Source organism: Chelon labrosus (genome assembly GCF_963514085.1).
Source record: "Chelon labrosus genome assembly, chromosome: 15".
NCBI lineage: Eukaryota > Metazoa > Chordata > Actinopteri > Mugiliformes > Mugilidae > Chelon > Chelon labrosus.
In genome coordinates this window covers 12,801,848-12,821,845 of record NC_140348.1, presented here as the reverse complement: position 1 = coordinate 12,821,845, position 19,998 = coordinate 12,801,848, and the positions used below count along the sequence as shown (strand labels likewise).

Here is a 19,998-nt window from a genome sequence, read left to right as displayed (position 1 = left end):
GTGCAGTTTTCAAGGTCTGTGAATTTTCTTATCCCCCAACTGCACTACGTTTTACAGCTGAGCAGATGTGTGATTTTGCCGTCGAGAGTTGAGGCACAGAACAGTAACAAGCTGTATTGTATCAAATATGTTCAGTATCAAATGCAGAGTAAGGCAGGACAGCTGGCTTTTAGAGCACGGCTCATAACTAACTGTGAGGAACACTTGACATGTTTATGCTGTTGTAATCTTTGAATATCTTCAGGTCCGGGATTGGTTTAACTTTGCCTGGAAGTAGCAATTTTTCTCACTTTATCTCAAGATATATGCAGTGACATACTGTTGCATTCTTCGTCCCGCTTTCGTGTTTTGTTTGTCATCCTTAAAGAAGATGGAAATTCTTACAGTTCTCCCCTGGGCGCCAGTCTGGCAGCTGATGCAAATTTATCTCCTGTATGTCCTTCTTACCAGGTATCATAATTTTTACAAGTAAAAAAAATAAGATTTTATTTTATTTTTTTTAACGCTGACATACATTTTCAGCAAAAACTGACAGAGAGCCCGGTCAGCAGGAAGTAGGAATTGCCTTTGAGGAGTCATTTGGCTCCACTAATTGAAACTAATACGTTTCAAATGGCATATTGATTTTGGGGAAGCTCGATTTTTCAAATGTGAACTGTAAAAATGAATGAACAATGCAAAGTGTGAAGGTTGGAAGCTTGTTGCCTCTGTGGCAACACAGACGATGCCAAACAAATAGTATGACTTCAAAGCAGCTTTTGTTTCCTGGGCTGTTGTGCAGTTGAAGGCCTGAGGCGCGTTGTGTTAGTGGCCTAATTAAAAAAAAAGAAAAAGAAACTTTTAAAGTGTCACCAGAAATACGGGCAGAAACTCCTACACCTCTGCAGCGCTGCATATTAAACAGCTATTTGTCGTAAATCTGTATCTTTATCAGGAGGTCCAACTCAGTGTCCCCGTACAGTTACACATGCGCACGGCCGTGCACAGTTGACAGGTGAATCCGCTGTTGATTGATGCGAGCAAATGATGTTTTTTTTCCCCCCGCTGTCGCTTCAGAGGCAGAAATGTTGCCACAGACTGAACACTGTTGTGCAAATCACAAATTACTTTTGCTGCCAAAGGCTCCGGCTCAATCAAGCGCCGTTTTTGGATAACTTTTATGGGATTACATAAACAACATGTGATGTTACTGAATAAAATCTCCTCCGTGGCACACAAACAATAACGTCGTGGAATCATTTCAAAATTATGTTCGGGTAATTTTGGCGCTGTATGAAAGGCTTTTTCCTCAAACGTCCTCATGAACAATAAGCTCTCACCGTTCCTGCAGTCAGTCTCCGTCGGCGCGTTTGCCTGATGCGCAGCGCCTCCCCAACTGGTCGCTCACTTTGACAAATTCCTGGACGTGAGCGGGTCTGCTGAACGGCTTCTTGCTCGTAAAGATGATCCCTTGAATATTTTAGAAGTTGAACAGCTCTGCCATAGCATACATTTCTCCCCCACTTGCCGACTATAAGACGGGGCACAATGGGACTTTGGTCGTTTTTGAGTTTTTCTCTCGTGGCTTTCGTGTTGCTCTACCCTTTCCACCCCAAGTTTGCGGCTCAAGCGGAAATAAGTTTGCCTAGAACAACAGACAGATTTTATCGCCTGGAGGTAACGCCAGTGGAGGCACGTGTAACCAGAAAATCAACGGAGAAGAAAGTCTCACTCAAAGTCGACGATAGCAGCAAAGTTTTACGCGCTTCAGAAACGGAAACAGACGGGAAGAATGGCCAGCAAGTGGGGAATGAAATGCAAAGTGGAACAGAAGCGCCGATCGCCATCAACCCAAATTCTCACAGCGGTTTGAAAATCGCTGGTAAAAAGTATGGAAACATTTTAGAAGACAACCAAGCCCGATCTACAGAGAGAATGGCGTTAGATAATACATTTTCTGTCACCAGAAAGAAGGCAAAGAGGAATGTGGATGCCACATACATCGAAAACGTGGATAGGAGTATAAGTGGAGAAGCGCATTCAATAGAGAGGTTTGTGGAGACTGTCCAAGGTGTTTCCAACTCGAGAGCCGAGTACCGGCGCAGTGGGGAGGAAGCCAGAGGTTCGAACCCGAAGCAAAATGAGCCCCACCTGGACACTTCGACCTTTGCTTTGTCGGGAGACTCGGCACACAACCAGGCAATGGTGCACTGGTCCGGTCACAACAGCAGCGTGAGTTTCAGTTTTCACACTTCATCACATCATAAAGGTTGAAGCGAACACCACATTCCCCCCACGAAAATAATATTCCAAGCGTATCGTAAAAATGTGTCGGCACAGTGTGTGTCGACACATTTTTACGCACGACTGTTCCATTGCGCACGAGGGTCATTCGTTCCAAAAAATTACAACATTTCGGTCTAACATAGTCTTGAACTGAACAATGCATTTGGTCCTTCAACATTCAATATTGTTTTTTTGTTTTGTTACTGCTTTAGGGTTAGGAGTGTCTGCGCATTGCGCGTCTTTTTCCATTTATGGATACGACTGTGCACTTGGCAGGATTCCCTCGCTCTTTCTCAAACTAGGGTAGAATCATTTGTTTCAACAAAGTGTTTTCACCTGAACTTTAAATGAACAGTTAACCCCGCAGGTAGACTTGATGTGACACAGAGCTATGGGTAGGTGCAGGCAGCTTGGCAGCAATCACAACACATTAATTATTTATGAAATAATCAAGTAATGCCTCTCAGGAAGGTGTAGTAGCTACAATTAAAAGAGAATATGTCCAACTTGGTCTGTAATGTGACTCTGATGAGACGCTGTGTGACCTTTTTGAAAATCAAACATGCTTTTGTCACTGACATTTGGCTCACACTTAGTTGATATCTGCCCAATTCCCCGAGCGAATCTAGTATTGCAGCGTGATTGTTCTTGAAATGATCTCAAGGTTTACACATTAAAGCAGATTGATGGGAATGTGCTCAACTTAAATGGATGACAAGACATTGCAGTAACCATCCAGATCACACACGCCACACACATACACCCCCTCACGAACAGACACACACATGCCCAGCGCTGCATGCACATGCACACGTTGTAGCTGCACACCATTTTACCATTGCAAAGACAAAGCCGTGGAGATTTTATCTCTTGCTTTACATATGCAGCATGAATAAAATGTTTGCAAGCATCAGCATTTATCGGGCACAAAGATCTTAAAACTACAAACAGCCTTGTACAAAAGAAATGAGCTGCTCTGCATATTTACTTCAGGTAATTTGGATCACCTTAGTTTGCCTGGTGAAAGGGTATGTGGCAGGAACATTAATCTGGGTCCACATCTAAAGATGTCTGTGTCCCAGAAAAATATTCATGTATTATCCAGAAATGCCGATTTATTTCCCTAGCTGGGTTGTATGATTCCAACTCTAATTGCTTTTTGTTATGTGGTACATTCTCCGTTGTCATAATGTTAAAGGCATCACAGATTTTGACCATTTTGATGCGTTACTGGGGACAGTCCAGAAATATACCTAATGAAACCTTTATTTTTTTTTGTGCGATTGCACTGTGAAATGTGTTGTTGGTTGCTGTCGTCGAGATGTTTTCACCAGCGACATCCTTTTGTGCTGCAGGACACTTTTCTCTGGATCATCACTGATGGGCTTGTCACTGCGGCCAGTCAACATTTGAGATTTATACAGTCTGTCTGTGTTCCCAAAAGTACGACTGAAACTGCAGAGCCGAAATTGATGGCATTTTACGACTAGATGTTAGAGCTCCGGCTGTATTAGGTGTAAATGACTGATAATAAATCTAATCTTAAAGGGACATTCGACGGAAAATTACTTCATTCCTGGTGTCTGGGCTAGGTCCATCAAATATTCACTTCAAGGTGTTGCCTGTGATCTGACCACGTGCAGAAAGCCACAGGGAGTAAAAATGAGAAAGATGTTGAAGGTGATGGTGAAAGCGCCAGCGGGAGATTCTCAGAGTTCAGATTTGATAAAGAATTTCATCGCATAAATCCTCAAATCTGTCCACAAATCAGTCTCCCAACTGTTATTCGATTTCTGTGATTGTCTGAGACATCAAAGCCCGGAGTTGTAGCTGTCTGACTTTAAGAGAGATAACATTGATTGGACTCGACCATGGGAATAAAACATATACTGCACAAATTCCCTTTCAGATTCATGCTCCTTAACTACATGTAGTATTGATTGGCTGTGCATGTTTTTGCACCTTAAATCTGTCCTGAATGTGAGTGGGGATTGTAATACAAAGATTCATGTTTTATCATGATGCGTCCATAAATATACGGCAAGTAGAAAATAAACTAATAAATATTCTTGACTGGGGATGTCCTGTATGGCAAATCAATATGTTTCGTCCTTTGCCTCATATGGATGTTGCAGCTTTGAAATGGCGGTGTTGGTAATCTTTTTAAACAGTCGTTGCAGCACATCCTACACTCAAGGGATGTACAGCCCCTCTCCCCTCTTTCCACCCCCCTTGAAGGCAAAAGTCTTAGTGTGCAAGCCAGCTGGTGATCAGGGACTTATTGGCAGCCAAATGATTGTAGACTCCTGATTGACCATTTTTTGTAGTCTCCTTGCAGACATCTGACCAAACTAGGACTGTGTTAGAGCTGAGGACAGTAATGAGCGTCTTTATTGACTTCATGTCCCCAGAGCTTGTGCTGCAGAAATGATGCTGAATGTTGGTGTAAATACCAAGAGAACAAGGGTCTGGTCTTCTTCACTGGCTTTGCCGTTAGAATCTTGCTCTAGGAGGGGGCAGACTTTGATGAGGCCAGCTGTTCTTCTTGGCCGCGAAGTAAATCTCTCTCCCCCCTTTTTTCTTTCTTTTTTTTTATTTCTTCTGAGGTGTTGAGAGTCAAACCAATCTGTCAGTTCTGTAACATTGTCTTTTTCTTTTTGCTGCGACTGACTGGGAATCAGACAGGCCTCATGGGCCACGTTGCCAGCATGCTTAATCAGAATGAGGCCGTTATTGTTGCACATAATCTCATCGGTATAAATAGACAATAAAAAAGAGGAAATGGCACGGCCCTGGGGGACACCTGTGTTTAAGACCGGTTCATTAGACAGACAGACATTCCATTTAACATGCCAGAGCTGGTTGCACAGAAACTCCTTGATCCATAAAATCAAATGGAATGGGTTCCCAATTCACAGAGGTGTTTTGACCAGAATTTGGGGCCGTTACGAGATGATGAAAAGTGCATTAAAATGCTGCCAGTGTTGAGGTGTTCAGATACAACAAAGGGGAAAGTTTCAATGTGTTTTTTGTTTTTCTGATAATTTCCCACATTCCTCTTTCATATCCTACACAAACAAGTGCATTTCATTTCTAGTTTGGGGCTACGATCCCTCTACAAAAAAAAAAAAAAGAAGTCCCATGTTGCTCAATCAAAGGAGCTGATATTTGACCTTTAAAAGCCTTTTTATTCATCCACTTTTTATCATCCTCTGCCCTCCTACTTGCTAGCTAAAGGGATTCTGAGCCGTACTACGTTTGATGAAAATCAAAAGAAGCTCATGTTCCCACATTTGAACACAAATTATCTCTCTGCCGTTGCACACTTTTTATTGGAATGTTTTTTTTATTGGAACACTTCAGCATCTTTTTTAAATGTTTAAATTTTTATTATTCTGTTATTCTTACTCACCTGGTGGTCAGTTAAAGTCGCAATCTTAAAGATCTTTGATATGGTCTCTCTGGCGGCACATATGGTGATAAATTGTACACATGTATGTTTTTGAAACTCAGACACAAGTTTAGTATTTGTCAGGTTTTTCATTCTCTGCTAGGCCATAGTAGTGTTTACTTAAAACCCAAGGATAGTTTAAAGTCTGGAGTGTTTTACTCAGCCTACAATCTCTGGCAGGAAGATAACTGAAGATAGATAGTGACTTATTAATTGAAATCAAAAGACTGGCACGTGAAGTTTCCGATTTCTTTTTACTAAATAAAAATTTTAAAGTTGTAGCCATTGGAAAGATACATTTTCTTCTACCAGACGTTTTTGTCCTCTGCCTTTCTCTTGTCCCTTGGGGTGTCACCACCACACGCCTCTTCATTAATCCAGCCCGTCACAAGCCTTTAGGGGTGCACTGCTCACTGATGTGATTGTAAGATGCTGACAGAAACTGTGTGCTGTGTAAGAGGAGGGAAGCTGAGCAGTGCCCACTGGCCACATTATGAGTGGGCACCCACTTTGCCCTGACTGCACTAATTTGGCAAGAAGGTTCTGGGTTTGAATCCGTCGGCTGACTGGGGCCTTTCTGTGTGGAGTATGTTCTCCCTGTGTCTGCGTGGGTTGTTAGCCCTGCGATAGACTGGTGACCTGTCTATCGCAGGGCCTGCCCAATGACAGCTGGGATGGGCTTGTGACCCCCCCAGAGGACAGGCGGTTACAGAAGATGAATGAATGAAATCCATTTTGGATCATAAAGCTGAGGGTTTAACTCCCTTCGTGGTTGAAAACCAATGTCTTTGTTGGGTACTCTCATGGCACTCTTACTTGTACTTTACCCCAGCAAGAATGGTGGAGTTCTGCAAATTTTGGGGGAGCTGTGGGCTAGTGGTTAGAGAAGCACCTTTGGGATCAAAGGGTCATGGCTGAGGTGCCTAGAGCGAGCGCCTAACCCCAGACTGCTTGTGGCAGCCCACTGCTGCTCTGAGTGTACACTGTACTAATGGAAGGGTCAATTGCAGAAAGTAATTTCCCCATCTGGGATCAATATGGTATAATTATTATTATCAATCTGTGAAGACTGCAGTGCTTGGTGCACAGCTGGTACGAGGGTCTTTCAGGAAGGAAAGAGTCTTTAGAGACTATGTAAACCCTTTCCCTGATGAGTATCTATATGATAGACGCAGAATCTCAGTGGATTGAACTTCCTTTCTTTGTCAGCGTCTTGAGCAGCATGTTGCCAGTTCTGCCAGGGTGTGATGTTGCAGTCCCTCCCACCCCTTCCAGTGACCCTCATTAATCCAGAGGGCCAGATCCACAGCAGGAGTGTCGCCCTGTGGATGAGGGCCCCCTCCTGTCTTCTTCATTTCATTTTTTCCCTGCTGACTTGAAGCAATGACACAGTCATTTCATTGTGCTTTTGTACACCGATATCATCATACAAGTGAGAATGATTGAAGCGCTAAAGCCTTGTACTTTTGGTAGAAATCAAAGTAAGCCTACTTACCACTTTGAATCATGTCTTTATGTTTATCTTTTAAAGCCTGTTTGACATCGCTGGGGTTGCAGCTGAGAAAGAATGAGGCGAAAATATCCAAAATACGTCTAAGCAACGCATTCATTTAAAGGAACACACAAATGTAATTATAGTCAGATCTACTCATTTTCTAATGATGGGGCAGCATGACAAGTACTATTAAAACCTTTGTTTGGTTCGTGTTCACAATCAAGACGAAGTTCCTACATGCAACAGTTTTGTGAATGCCCATAATTAAGCAGGAGAACTGGAATTGCTGAGTTCACACCATCCCAAATGAACTGAATTGGTGTGGAAACACTCTTGGATTCAGAACAACAACCGAGGTGTAAACGCACCAAGATAATAGTTTGCTAATAAAAGTCAGTATCAAGCAAGTGAATGGTTATATGTGGCAGACACAGCCAGTTTTAATGCAAGCCCACCTGACTGGTGGGTAGCCTGGTAAAAGGCCTTTGCATAATACAGTAGAAAATACCTTCTTTAAACCCAATAAAAAAGAAATGCATTAACTAAAGTACATAGCTTACTTACCCATGGCAAAGGTACAACAATCAAGGGAAAATGACCAAACCAGCAAGTCAACAAAATTGGGCTGTGCTTCTGAAAATCTCCTGGTGGAGTATGAAGCCGTGCAGAGGAGGGAGCGAAACTGCGTCAGAGCTGCACCACAGTGTAGGTACTCCTGGTGAAATACCCGTGTCACAGAAATCCTATTTGGGGCCGTGTTACCTCAGTTCATATAAGCTGCTTCAAAACTAATTGGGCCTAACAAGCATTTTTTTCCCCCCACATTGTTGTTGGCCCATCTGGCATATGCCTGATTTGCCAGATTGCCTGTCTGAGCTTGGTACTGCTCATGAAAACAGGTGAACAACCCATACCTATACAACAGTGAGCCCAACATAATGATCACAGATAAAGTAAGGATGCTGTAACAAGCGTGGCCATTGAGGTTGAAGATGTATTAGACAGGTGAACTGTCAGGTCTTGTGATCAAGTTGGATACTTAATAAATGGGCACATGCAAGGTCCAGACCAACTTTGCAAATGGCCAAATTGTTACTGGCCAGTCGTTATAGCACTCTCCTAATTACCACTACGTTTAAATGACTGATGAAACCTGTGAAGGGGTTTATGTTACTTTGGATGGCAGTAATATCACATGATTGAGTTACCATTGTGTTTGGTAAATAGTCTTGTACAGCTTTTTACAACACGCTGTGAAGTACTATTTAATGCTATTGACAGTGCCGATATAGGCTATAAACATCTGCAGCGCACAGTATTGATAAGCTCATGTGTTTAAGTTCAGTGTTGTCTTCTATTAGTTGACATTGTTGCTGTGGTTGTAGAGCGTGTTGATTTATTTATTTATTTTTTCTCGCCGAGCAAGAGCCGCATATTAGAAGTATGGTGTTGCACGTGGGCTACTGCCGACAGTAGCACACGTTCAACCTTCAGTTACCTTGCAGAAAAGCCCCCGCCGTTTCTATTGTGCGAGACACTACAATATGTTTTCAGGTCAAGAATGTAGATTTCATTGTTTCAAAGCATTACTTTCTATAGTGTTTTTATGTGTGACGTTACCAACTAGTCAAGGTCGACTCGACTTTCACCACAACATAGTCGACTTTAAAAAATCTGAAGTCGTTCAACCCCTACTAGTAAGACCTGAATACATATTGTAGCGTTTCACAAAAAGGAAGCGACGGATTCTTTTCTGCAAGGTAGAAGCTTGAAGCTTGAACACGGGATGCCGTTGGCCGTAGCCCACGTCAACACCATAATCACCCAAAACCACCCTCTACAACCACATAACGCATGAGCAAGTATAGCCTTTATTTATCGGCACCATCAGTAGCATATAATAGCACTTCACAGCGTGTTGTAGGACAATAAAATGTAGCCGAAGTCTTTTCTGCACATAGCAGTTAAAGGTCTAATAACTTTAGACAATGAAATTCACAGACAAATTGTTGATGTGCAGCCTCCTTCTCTCTGTTAAGGCAGGACGTTTAGTGAAGTTGTTAATTGACTGCTGTTGAGGAGATCTGGACCGTTCCTCTGCTAGCGTTAGCGGATGTCTTTTCAGATATGTGTGAATTGCAGTAGTACATTTGTTGTGTTGCAGGACAGACTTATAAATTCTGCATGCCACGGTAGAATGGGCTTCATCTTTAGTACTGAAGTACAGTATTTTCACACACTTGATGAACCGCTGCTAGTTTGCTGCAGAGACCCACTGGGCTCCTCACCTGTGTCCTTAATAACCTGTTGTCATTGTCACATAGTCGGCGACTAACTGACTTCCTGCTTAAAGTGTCATGGCACAGTCGACTAGTCAACTAGTCGGTACAACCCCTAGTGGTCACTGCAGTTGTTTACGTAGAGTGAATTTATCATCAGCTTGACATGACTACTGAAGTGTCACTGCATCTCATACGTGTCATACATGCGTTATTTTTCTCCACAGATCCTAGTTCAGCTGCAGCCTGCTCTGGCTACACTAGGAGCCTGGCCTCAAAGGCAGATTACAACTTATCTCAGAAACAAAAAATATTCTTCAGGGCATTTGAGAAAAACGCAGCATTTCACATTGTTATTTTCCATTTGCCTTCGTTTAATTTTATGGCACGCGGGACACAAGTTCCACTCTCTCTGTAGTAATAATTCAGTGAAATCCCAGTTTTTACTCCTCAAATGACATGCATGTGTGCCCTTTCTTTTTCATGAATCATTTGTGCTCGGGGACCATAATGCATCACATCAACATATCCTCGCCGCACTTCCTCAGCACTTAGAATTTAGTTTTTCCTCACAAAGTGCATTTTAAACAGCAAAATAAAGGGCTGCCATCAGTTGTATGTTCAAGAGCAGTGTGACTGCTTTATTTCTCTCTGCCTCTCTATTCATCTCTCTCTGTTTAACGCACACATGCACACACCTTTTTTGTTTCAATTTTAATCAAAGAGACAAAGCGGGTGCAGAATCATATTTGACAGGTTTGCATGTGATTAATTAGTTTAATGACTGTCGCAGTGAGGTAGACGAATACTATACGTAGCTGTGATTAGGTTACGAAAACAAATTTATGCATCTTTTGATTGGGAAAATCACACAATTGAAATTCAGATTGGGAGACAACTTTATTAATCATCATTGAAGCTGAGTTAACACAACCTGTTTACACCTAAAGGTCATGGCTAATATTGTGTTTAGTTTCATCACTCCTAATATCAGGCAGACCAAGTAAGCCTGCTTTGGTAAAATTGTGTGTTGAGGCCTTGAAGCAGCATGTTGCCTGAGGCAACACAGCAGCTACTATCATATTTAGAGATGACTGGGATTGCTCAGGTGGAAGTCGGCTTAAGTAATGGTTTGACTTGGCAGTTTACAGTGACAGAAATGTATTAGTTGCAGGGGGAAAATGTTTTTTCCTATCTAGTGAGATACAAAAGACTCAACTGAAAGCACCGCACGTGCTGTGCAATCAATGGAGATGATGGAAAAGTTCCAAATACAGAATGACACATTTACTAAACAGAATACTCACTCAGTGGCGGCGCTCAGAAAAAAATCCTTTAAAAAGACTCCCTGCTTTGTCTTTGAACAAAAAAAAGTTGAATTTCAGCCATAATCAGAAATGATGTAAAGGACCAAATAAATATGGATCAAAAATTGTGATAAAAATCTTTGCTGCGGTAAAACGTGCGGTAGAACCTACACATCATTTACACGAGTTAATGACGGTACTGGAGCTCAATACTGTCATCGTTATGAATGATAGAACAAAACCTAATCATATCCTGGCTCGACTACAGTTACAATTTCACACATCCTCTGAAGCAGAAGCAGATAGTCTCCTGATTTCACGCTGTGATTTTTCTGCTTGACACACACTGGTAGTTGTGCTGTAATAATCCTGTTCAGATTGTATAAATGACCATGTTTTGATATTCCCATTCATGTCTGTACTTCTGTTTCATTCAGTGGCTCAGTTTTCCACACAGAGGTAATTGAAATGTCATCATATTGGGCGCTACATTTGCTTGGGCCTTTGTTGACTATCAAACATGTCTCTTTTTGATATGGAGATGTTCGGCTCACCAAAAGTGCAAATGGCCCTCTGCAGCTGGAATGTCTCTGAAATTAATCAGCTTGAAAAGTGGCTGTCAAATGTTTGTGGCCCTGTTCAGGCCTGGTATTAACATGCGTCATTAACATGCATCTCGAGCCACCATTGGAGATCTGATCACAGTTTTGCGCTCCGTGTGCAAATAAACACAGACATCATTTGGGGCGCCGTAGAATATTGTGCAAACAGCAGCTGTCTCTAATAGATCACTACCACCATGTCAGAACAGTGAACAGTGCTGTTTATCGCGTGTGGATCGCTACATGGGGATATGATACAAATTCTGTGACATAATGAGCTGTAAAGTCTTACTCATTTAAAGCATCTGTCAAGGTATTATTTGGATCATATACTTGATTATTTATCCGTCTCGGCCTGTGAACTCAAACCCTGGCAGCGCCCATACGCAGTGTAATCTCACTGCTGCACTGTTTGCAGCAGAGGAAGAAAATTCTCTACTAATAAATGGCTACTTTGCATACATATCATTAATCAACCACATGCTGATAACGTTTCTTATGACAAAATTGTACATAGTCTACCCTCATTTAACAGTTTTATTTGTTAGATTGGGTTTAGGTTTATTTGTTTAGTTAGTCAACAGCTACAAGGAAAAATACTTCAGACGGTCGTCATTACTAATGCACAAACAACCCCCGGATGATGTCTTCTGACCTGGATGATGTCGTCTCTGAGCGCCGCACGAACCCGCGGCGGTCGGCTTGTTTACCTGTAATTTGCTACTGCTATGGTTCATCCATAACCTCAGAATCGGAAAAATATTCAGCCATGTTGCAAAAAACTAGCAGTAGCAAATTACAGGTAAACAAGCCGACTGTCGCGGGTGCGCGTGGCGCTCAGAGATGACATCGTCCAGGTCAGAAGACATCATCCAGGGTCTGTAGGTCAATCTGCAGACCCCAGATGATGATAACAGGGAACTCCGGACTCAACGAGGAATAGTACTAGTGTACGATAATAAAATATTGGTGAAATGAATGAGTTTCGCGGCAGATATTGCGTTATTTAGAGGCTGTGTTTCGGTGCCCCAGTCACTCCCACTATATAGATATAAGCAGATCTAAATATCTCCCAAAGGACTACAAATTACACAAAAGTTATATGGGTGAGTAAACGATCGTGTTTTATGCCAGAGGGCCCAGGTTGTAAAAAACAGTAGTTCCCCTTTAAGGCTCATTTATGGTACTGCTGGACATAGATACCATAATACGTGCATAGCCAACGCGGGTGTCACCATTTATACTAGTCGGCGCTGTGTCTTTTTTGCCAGTCGGGTTAATTTTTGTTTCTCCTTCCTGTTTCACTTTCCACTTCCTGCTCCACTTTCATTTCTCCAAAGTTCCTCAGTTAACCTTTCCTCAATGCGTTTCATCTTTAATGATCCAAAACAATCTGTTCAAAAACTGTGGAGATGGAGAAGCAGTCGGAAACAATAAAGTGGAAACACGCTTCTACCAAGCGGACCAATCACAGCTCTTGCGGTCTGCGATGCCGTGACGCGTAGTTATCTCTGGGGAGGTGCACGTCAGCTTCTGCGTCGAATTGAGGCCTAAAACATCTAGACCACACCCAAATGTGGTCTGAGTGATCCGATCTCAATCCTCAGTGCCTCCTGGGTCAGTTGTGATCAGATCACTCAGGATGCCTGGCTTATGTCCAGATTTACCACAATTAAATCTGACTGTATTCAGCAAGAACGATAAGAAAGACACAAACAAACAAACAATTATCTAGGAATATCTTACTCTTCACAATTCTGGTTAAAGGGCATCAATCAGGGTTAAAGCTTCAAAGATTTAATTAACATGTGATCAAATAAAGCCAAAATGATAGCCAATATTGACCTAGTGTCACATTATCCACATTATCAGCCATGTAATTCTATTTCAGATCATTTTATTCCAGACGTTGTGTGTACTTGGTTGCTTTTAATTGGCTCTCAGGGGACAAATAAAGTGTTTTGAAATAAAATAAAATGAATTAAGAATGAGAAAATATTAGTTAATATATCACAGCATCTTAAAATGTTGACACTGAACGTGCTGACTGCACTTCTCACACAAAGTGTTTTTATTGTCTCAATCTGACAACATAATGGGACTTCGGGATGCAAACCCTGATCTCTCTTTCTCTCTGATCTCAAAAAGCGGTTGCCAGGTTTCCACGCCAGGAGCTGAGACTTTTCATGGTAAAAATCATTAATAAACATTTCGAGGTTTTCTCTGTGGTGGGGAGGATTTATCCCCTCTTGGCTGTTTTGTTCTTCAATCTGAATACAAAACAATGTTTGGTTACTCCTTTCTGTTACAACCAAAATTCATCCAAACCAAAGACAATTTGCTCAAGCATTTTATTAAACATAAAACTTCTGACTTATATGGACAGATCAAAGCTCTTACAAGGCTTTTATCACAAACTGTGACCAAAGCTTCAACCTCATTCATCGCGAATTGAAATGACATTTGTTTTCGTCGTCTGCCGTCAAACCCACTGAACTCAGTCCATTCAGTTCGTAATAACTGAAGAGGATTGGGGTCAGATTTGATGGACTGCATCTACAACGTTTTGTCAGCAGAAACCACCTAAATGGTACGAGAAGTAGCACAAATTACCACAAGACACTTAGGACGTAGCCCAACCGTAGCAGAAAACCAGCAGCTACTCTCTGACCAACCACCTCGCTTCAGTTCAGAGGGATGTAGCACTAATTTCTGGAGCAAACACAATCCTTGTAGCTCTCAAAACGTAACTGGCACAAAGTCAGAAATGATGCTAACCAAACCCTAATGAGTTGTGTGTCTTTGAGTCTATGTGTGATGAAAAATGCAAAGTAAGAAAGACAAAACGAGGATATGTAGGACACGTTTAGCTGACGATTGGAGTCTCACAGCACTTTTGGCAGTGTAGGGGGTCATTTTAGGTGGAGGGCTTCTCTCTTCCAAAATCTCAATTTGGACTCACTACTGCCTTTGGCTCCAGCTCAAGGCCCCCCCGGGCAGAAGCCGAGCCATTAGGAGCCAAAGCTGTGAAGGAACAGAAAAGACTGGAATAAATGTCTTAATGGCATTAGACTGCACGAAGTTCTCCAAAAGGGAAAAGAAAAAAAAACAGACAGTGTTCAAACTTATCAAGGAATCTGTTCATTTAATATTAGATTTTATATTATCTTATTTCACCCTGGTAAATTTCCAATTTTGATTCTAGTCCATGGCTTAATGAGTAACTGGATAGCACACCAACAGGCGTAAATGTTGGCGCGCAGCTGTATCCTCAACCTCTGAACTCTACATTTGAGCGATGAAAGGGAAAAAAAAACCTGCAAGAGAAAAATGCTAATGCCGTATTTCTGGCTCTCTACGCTGCTTACAATGCATCAAATTAATTTTAGATTGCACTGGATGTGACTAAAACTTTGTCAAATGTGTCAAAACATTTAAATGACTTCTTAAATTGCCATCAGATTTATCCTTGAATGACATGTGCCCTGTTTTCAACCTTTTAAGCGCAAACTGCAGAGCATTGTGGCACGGCGACATCCAAACACAGGAAGAGGAAAAAATGTGGACCAGTTTCCACCTACTCCATTAAATGTATTTCATTGACTTTTTACCCCCAGCATTCTTAAAAAAAATACGAAGCAGACATCCCAGTCTTTTATCCCACTAATGGAGAACAGCACAGTTTATTGTGTATTGTTGTTAGAAGGAAAAAAAGCACAACATGCCCACAAAATCTCCTCACAATAGAGCTGTATTTGAAGTGAAACCCTTTTATATTCAGCCCATTTCATTAATTTCCCCCCGCCATAATGGACTGAATTGATTGGTGAAACCTCTCAAGCTTGAAGCATCAGGGTTATATGACCAAAGCTCAGGAGTTTGGTGGATAAGCAAACATACAGAGAGCAGACTAATGCACAAGGGACATTTCGCCGGGGTTTACTTGATGAAAGCAGCATCCCCCAGAGTATGTTTTCACCCGCAAAAGTACAAACAATCAATTTGGTCCACAGATAAGATGAGGACAGAGTAAGGCCTCCCTTCGACCGCACCATTTCTCTTAAAAGACATTTGTGTCTCTACTAAGTGCTCTACTTTGGAGACGTCCTCACAGAGCCACAATCAGGATGTTGTGTTTTTCTTCCCTCCACCCACTTGCAGTGCATCTTGATTTTGCCCTCGCTGCTGTCAAGCCTTAAAGAAATTTATGCAAATTTGCTACCAATACTGTATTTCTTTTCTCTGCAGGTGTTTGCATCAGATAATTTCTAATGGATGCATGAATATATTAATCTTTAATCCTATGAGGAAGGGGGGAAAAAAAGCAATAACAATTTATGACTACTATTTTTGACATGCTGTGACACTCAGGTATTGACTTCCTTTTGATAAACATATAACTTTCCAGACTGGTACTAGATTTGAAGCGTGTTTCTCTGAATCCTTCAGCTCCATGAAAGACAAAAAAACTTCTGTTTTCCCTGGACTTGCATAGTGATGTTCTCCGCTCATAGCACAAGAGATGAAAATTAAAAGTGATAGTCTACAACACACCTGAAAAGCGCTCAGATGTAGTACATTAATTAGATAGTTGACTTAAAGAAGGAACAGTGTTTGTCAAATTACTCAAATGACTCTTCCTTGCCCTCGGTTTCAGTCTTGCTTCCCTTAATGAAGTTGAGAAAGTAATGAGCTTAACAACAAATGAAACAGGTTTTATTTTTGTGTCCTCGGGATTGCATCTGCATGAACAGGCCAGTGAATCAATGTAGTGAGGAGAACAATGCAGTCCCAGCTTGCTATACAATGATATGCCAGCTTTTGGTGTCTGATAATGGCCCACGATGCATTAGGGGGTCTATGTGGATCAGTATCATTGGGTAGACTTGGCTCCTGAACCCTGTGTTCTACATTTTTCACACCACTTCCTCTTTTAGACCAGTCCTTCTGCTTCTTTTTCAAATCCCCCTACGTCGGAAGTACATTTTTAGGGAATGTACACTGTGACACAGGTGTGTAAATTATAAATGAAACCGTCAGAGAGGCGTCACCCTGACCACGCCGGTGACAGGGTCCATTTTCTCTCAGATAATAACTGTATCTGAAATCACGCACTTCAGTTATTACATTTGCAGTTAGTAGTCTATGTTCTGCTCCTAACCCTCGTGGCTAATTCAAAAATGTTCAAACAAGTGGAGTGTGACAGAAGATGAATTGAAATGAAGCCTATATGCAGACAGCCAGCAATGTGTGATGGTACCGACCTGTCACCCAAAGTAATAATGCCTTAAAGTTATCCATGATTAAGGCTGGCCATTTGGAGTTTTGGTCTCTGCAGCTAATTTCCTCATTTTTGACACCTGTACAGAAGGTGAATTTTTAAAAATGTCAAAAGGAGCTTTAGAGGCTAAAACCATTTTTTTTGTACCAGGCTGCAAGTTGGACATTTTTAGATGGTGTCTGTGCAGATTGACTCACTTTTGGAGACAGCCTCAAGGGGCCACTTGAGTAACTTGTGTTGGGTTTATCTTTCAGCCCTGGCAGTTGCTGCTTGATTTCAACAGAGTTGAACACGGCATGTTGTGCACACACCGGAAAGACAACAACAACATTTAATAATCTACCAAGCTGCAGCTCAGGATCACTTCAGACTGCTACAGTAACCCCATAAACACATGTAAAGCTCCTATACAATAAAAGTATAGTGGTACATTGTGAAAAATAAACTCTTTGTGTAGACGTGTAACTTAATATTGGTATGGTGCATCGTTCACCATTCTAACCTCGACGCCCACAGCTGCCTCAGCTGTCATTTTTTCAAGTTTGAAAATTGGTTTGTTGCCCCCCTCCTTCCTCTCTGTAGTCCAGATGGCAATTATTGATGGTGACCATTGTTTCCTGTCAACATTTTGGCCGCTATGAGTACACCATCCCAGGTACAACATGTGCAAGCAATAGCAAGTGTAAGTACGGATTTTAGGCGTTTTTATTGGTGACTTTTATATGTGTTTGTATATTTATCATATTCCTTTATTAGTGACCTGTTCTTATGATTCCTCACTTTGCATTTGATATGTTATGCAGTCATTTAGTCAACAAGTCTGCGCTCTAGCTCAACAGATAAGAAGGTGAGGTGTTTTTTTTTTTAGTTTAAACTATTAATAATACATTAAGAGTGAATATTTGTTTAAGATAAATACACCTAATTGAGTCTAAATGCTCCTCTATGTTCACCAACTGACTGCCTACTGTTTGCTGCAGAGCAGGTAGAAGGAGGTTTTTTGGAGCTATTTCACTGTAAAAAAATAAATAAAAATAAAATAAAAAAAGCTGCCTGCTGCTGCCAAAAACACTGTAACGCTGTAAAAACTGTGACAGTGAAACAATAAAGTTCCAGGCCAGAAATTTAAACAGTGAGGTGAAATTTGCTAAAAAAAACAACAACAACTCAAGTGGTTTTAAAAGTTTTAAGTAGCTGGGTATTTTACACTGTAAAAATGTATTTATCCGTACCCTCTGGTGGACAAACTTTGTTGATAATGGCTTGCTGGACATGTGCATCAACGCACAGGCCAGGTGAATAAAACAACAACCACACTCCAGGCATGTCGGGTTATATTTGACTCCAAAACCCACCTTTACTCTCTTTATAAAATCTGATAAGGTCACGAAACTGACCTCCAGACAGCTGTCAGAGAAAGCTGGCGTATTTGGGGGTAAAGCTTAATATAAGCGCATGAAAGCTTATATTTAAGAAATGATTTAATCAGTGTTGACACATTGCAGCGAGATGTCATACATTCTGATGCTGTGGTTAGACTCATAGGAGCTAAATAGACGGTGGTTACTCCCAGGAGATGCCTCTCCCCCTCTCTCTATCTCTGTATGGATGTGTTTACCCTACAACACAATATACAAAAGCTTATGTATTCATGAGAAGCGGTGAACTTTCCAGAGGATGCTAAAGGTGAGCGAAATAGAGTTATGTGTCGGTGCCTCTCGGAGCATCAGCCGTTAGCCGCGTTCTTACAGGGAGCCTTACATCACTCACTGCTATCAACTTTGGGGGTCCCTTGGAAATTAATTTAGCTCCTTCAGTTGTCCCCTCTGGTTATGTTCAAAAATAGTGTCAGGTCTACATGAAAGTGACTGTATTCCTCACATTTCTAAAGAGTGTTCCTACCTCCCATGACGTGTTACTCCCAAGCCAAAAAAGAAACAACAGTCTGGATGTGTGATGTTTAAAGTGAGGGTTCCTTTTCTTCCCTTTGACTAGCCAGTTAGACAGAGACAATATTTGGGGGGATGCTGTCCTAATGATGTTTTACCAGGGGCAGAATCAGCAACAGTCGATGCTCGGTGCTAGAAAGCAAAATGTGACTGTGCCGACACTCTGTTATTTTATTAATAGCCATATAGCTGTACAGTACACAGAAATGATTCATACCTAAATTGCGAGCTGTGTAAAAAAATCTACTACCCACCAACACGTAGTTGAAATGCCTCTCACGTCCCACTGAAGCACCTTAAAATTCGAGCTTTTCAGTTGTTACAAAAAAAAGGCTTCATATGGAATTTATAAAGACATGATTTGGTTCAACGGTCCCAGGGTCCGTTTCTGTACGCCTGAACGCAAGCGGAGCATGTGAGTCTGTGTGCGGATGAGACGTTTGAGTTGAATTGATGCAGTATATCACAATGACATTACGCCTGTAACACCTTTGTTGCCATGGAGGCTGCGTTCGGGGATCGGAAACAGTCAAAGCCTTCGCATGGCCAAACAGCACCTGACCCTTAATCTGACTCTTATCAAGCATATGAGAATTTAAAAAAGAAAAAAAGAAAACAGCACTTAAGAATGTACCTGTTTGAAAAGCAAGAACAGAAAAAGGCTCAAAAGAATGAAAAAAATAAATAAAAATTAAGCAAAGACGGGAAAGAAAGCGACAAGAATAGAACGTTAGGATGACTAAACCCAACTCCTCGGAGGGGGAGAGCCAATCTGAAAAATGATTGGTTGACTTTCCCGGGGCAAAGCTCTCTTTGCTCACATCAATAAAACATAAACATGAATAAATGCACTGCTTCCGGCCTTCCAGGGTCCTTACTTAATTTCATGTATGCAAGTGAGTGATGATATGCATGGAGAACTGTGTTTACCTCGAAGGCTCAAAATAATTCTGGGAGCCATTTTGTGTTTGTTTGCACAAGTATTTACATAAATGCAAGGCTGCACTATAAACTCTGAGATTCTTTTTTGCATTTAATGCGTTCGTTGTTGGGATCTCACCGTGTAAGTCGTGCGAGTCGTGCGCACTCTCCCAGCTGGTCTCAACATTTGCATGTACAGCAGTTGCTCCCTATTGACTTGAGCCACAGACGCACAGCCTATCAATACCGTTGAAGACATGGGAACACACAGTCTCTAGTGATATACTCTTGATGTATCCACTTAGGGACAAATCATCCAAACAGTCATCTGCCTCACTAGTCTGTTGGTCCCTGAGGTAGATCTTCACTGACCCAATTCAGCGGGTCAGCTTTTGTTAATGAGCCAACCACACAGACACGTTGACAATAGTAAGGGAGCGCTCCTAAT

The 19,998-nt window shown here is 41.6% G+C and overlaps 1 protein-coding gene across 1 annotated transcript in view; it reads left to right on the top strand.

Annotated features, from left to right (window-relative positions):
- Window positions 1-1,527: 1,527 nt before the first annotated feature.
- Window positions 1,528-19,998, top strand: part of LOC311500195 (VPS10 domain-containing receptor SorCS3-like) — a gene marked incomplete at its 5' end in the record, with an annotated part of 45,501 nt that continues 27,030 nt past the window's right edge. The window contains one exon of the mRNA XM_084561444.1: window positions 1,528-2,211. Within this exon, the coding sequence (XP_084417570.1) occupies window positions 1,528-2,211 (684 nt within the window). The remainder of the gene's footprint in view (window positions 2,212-19,998) is intronic.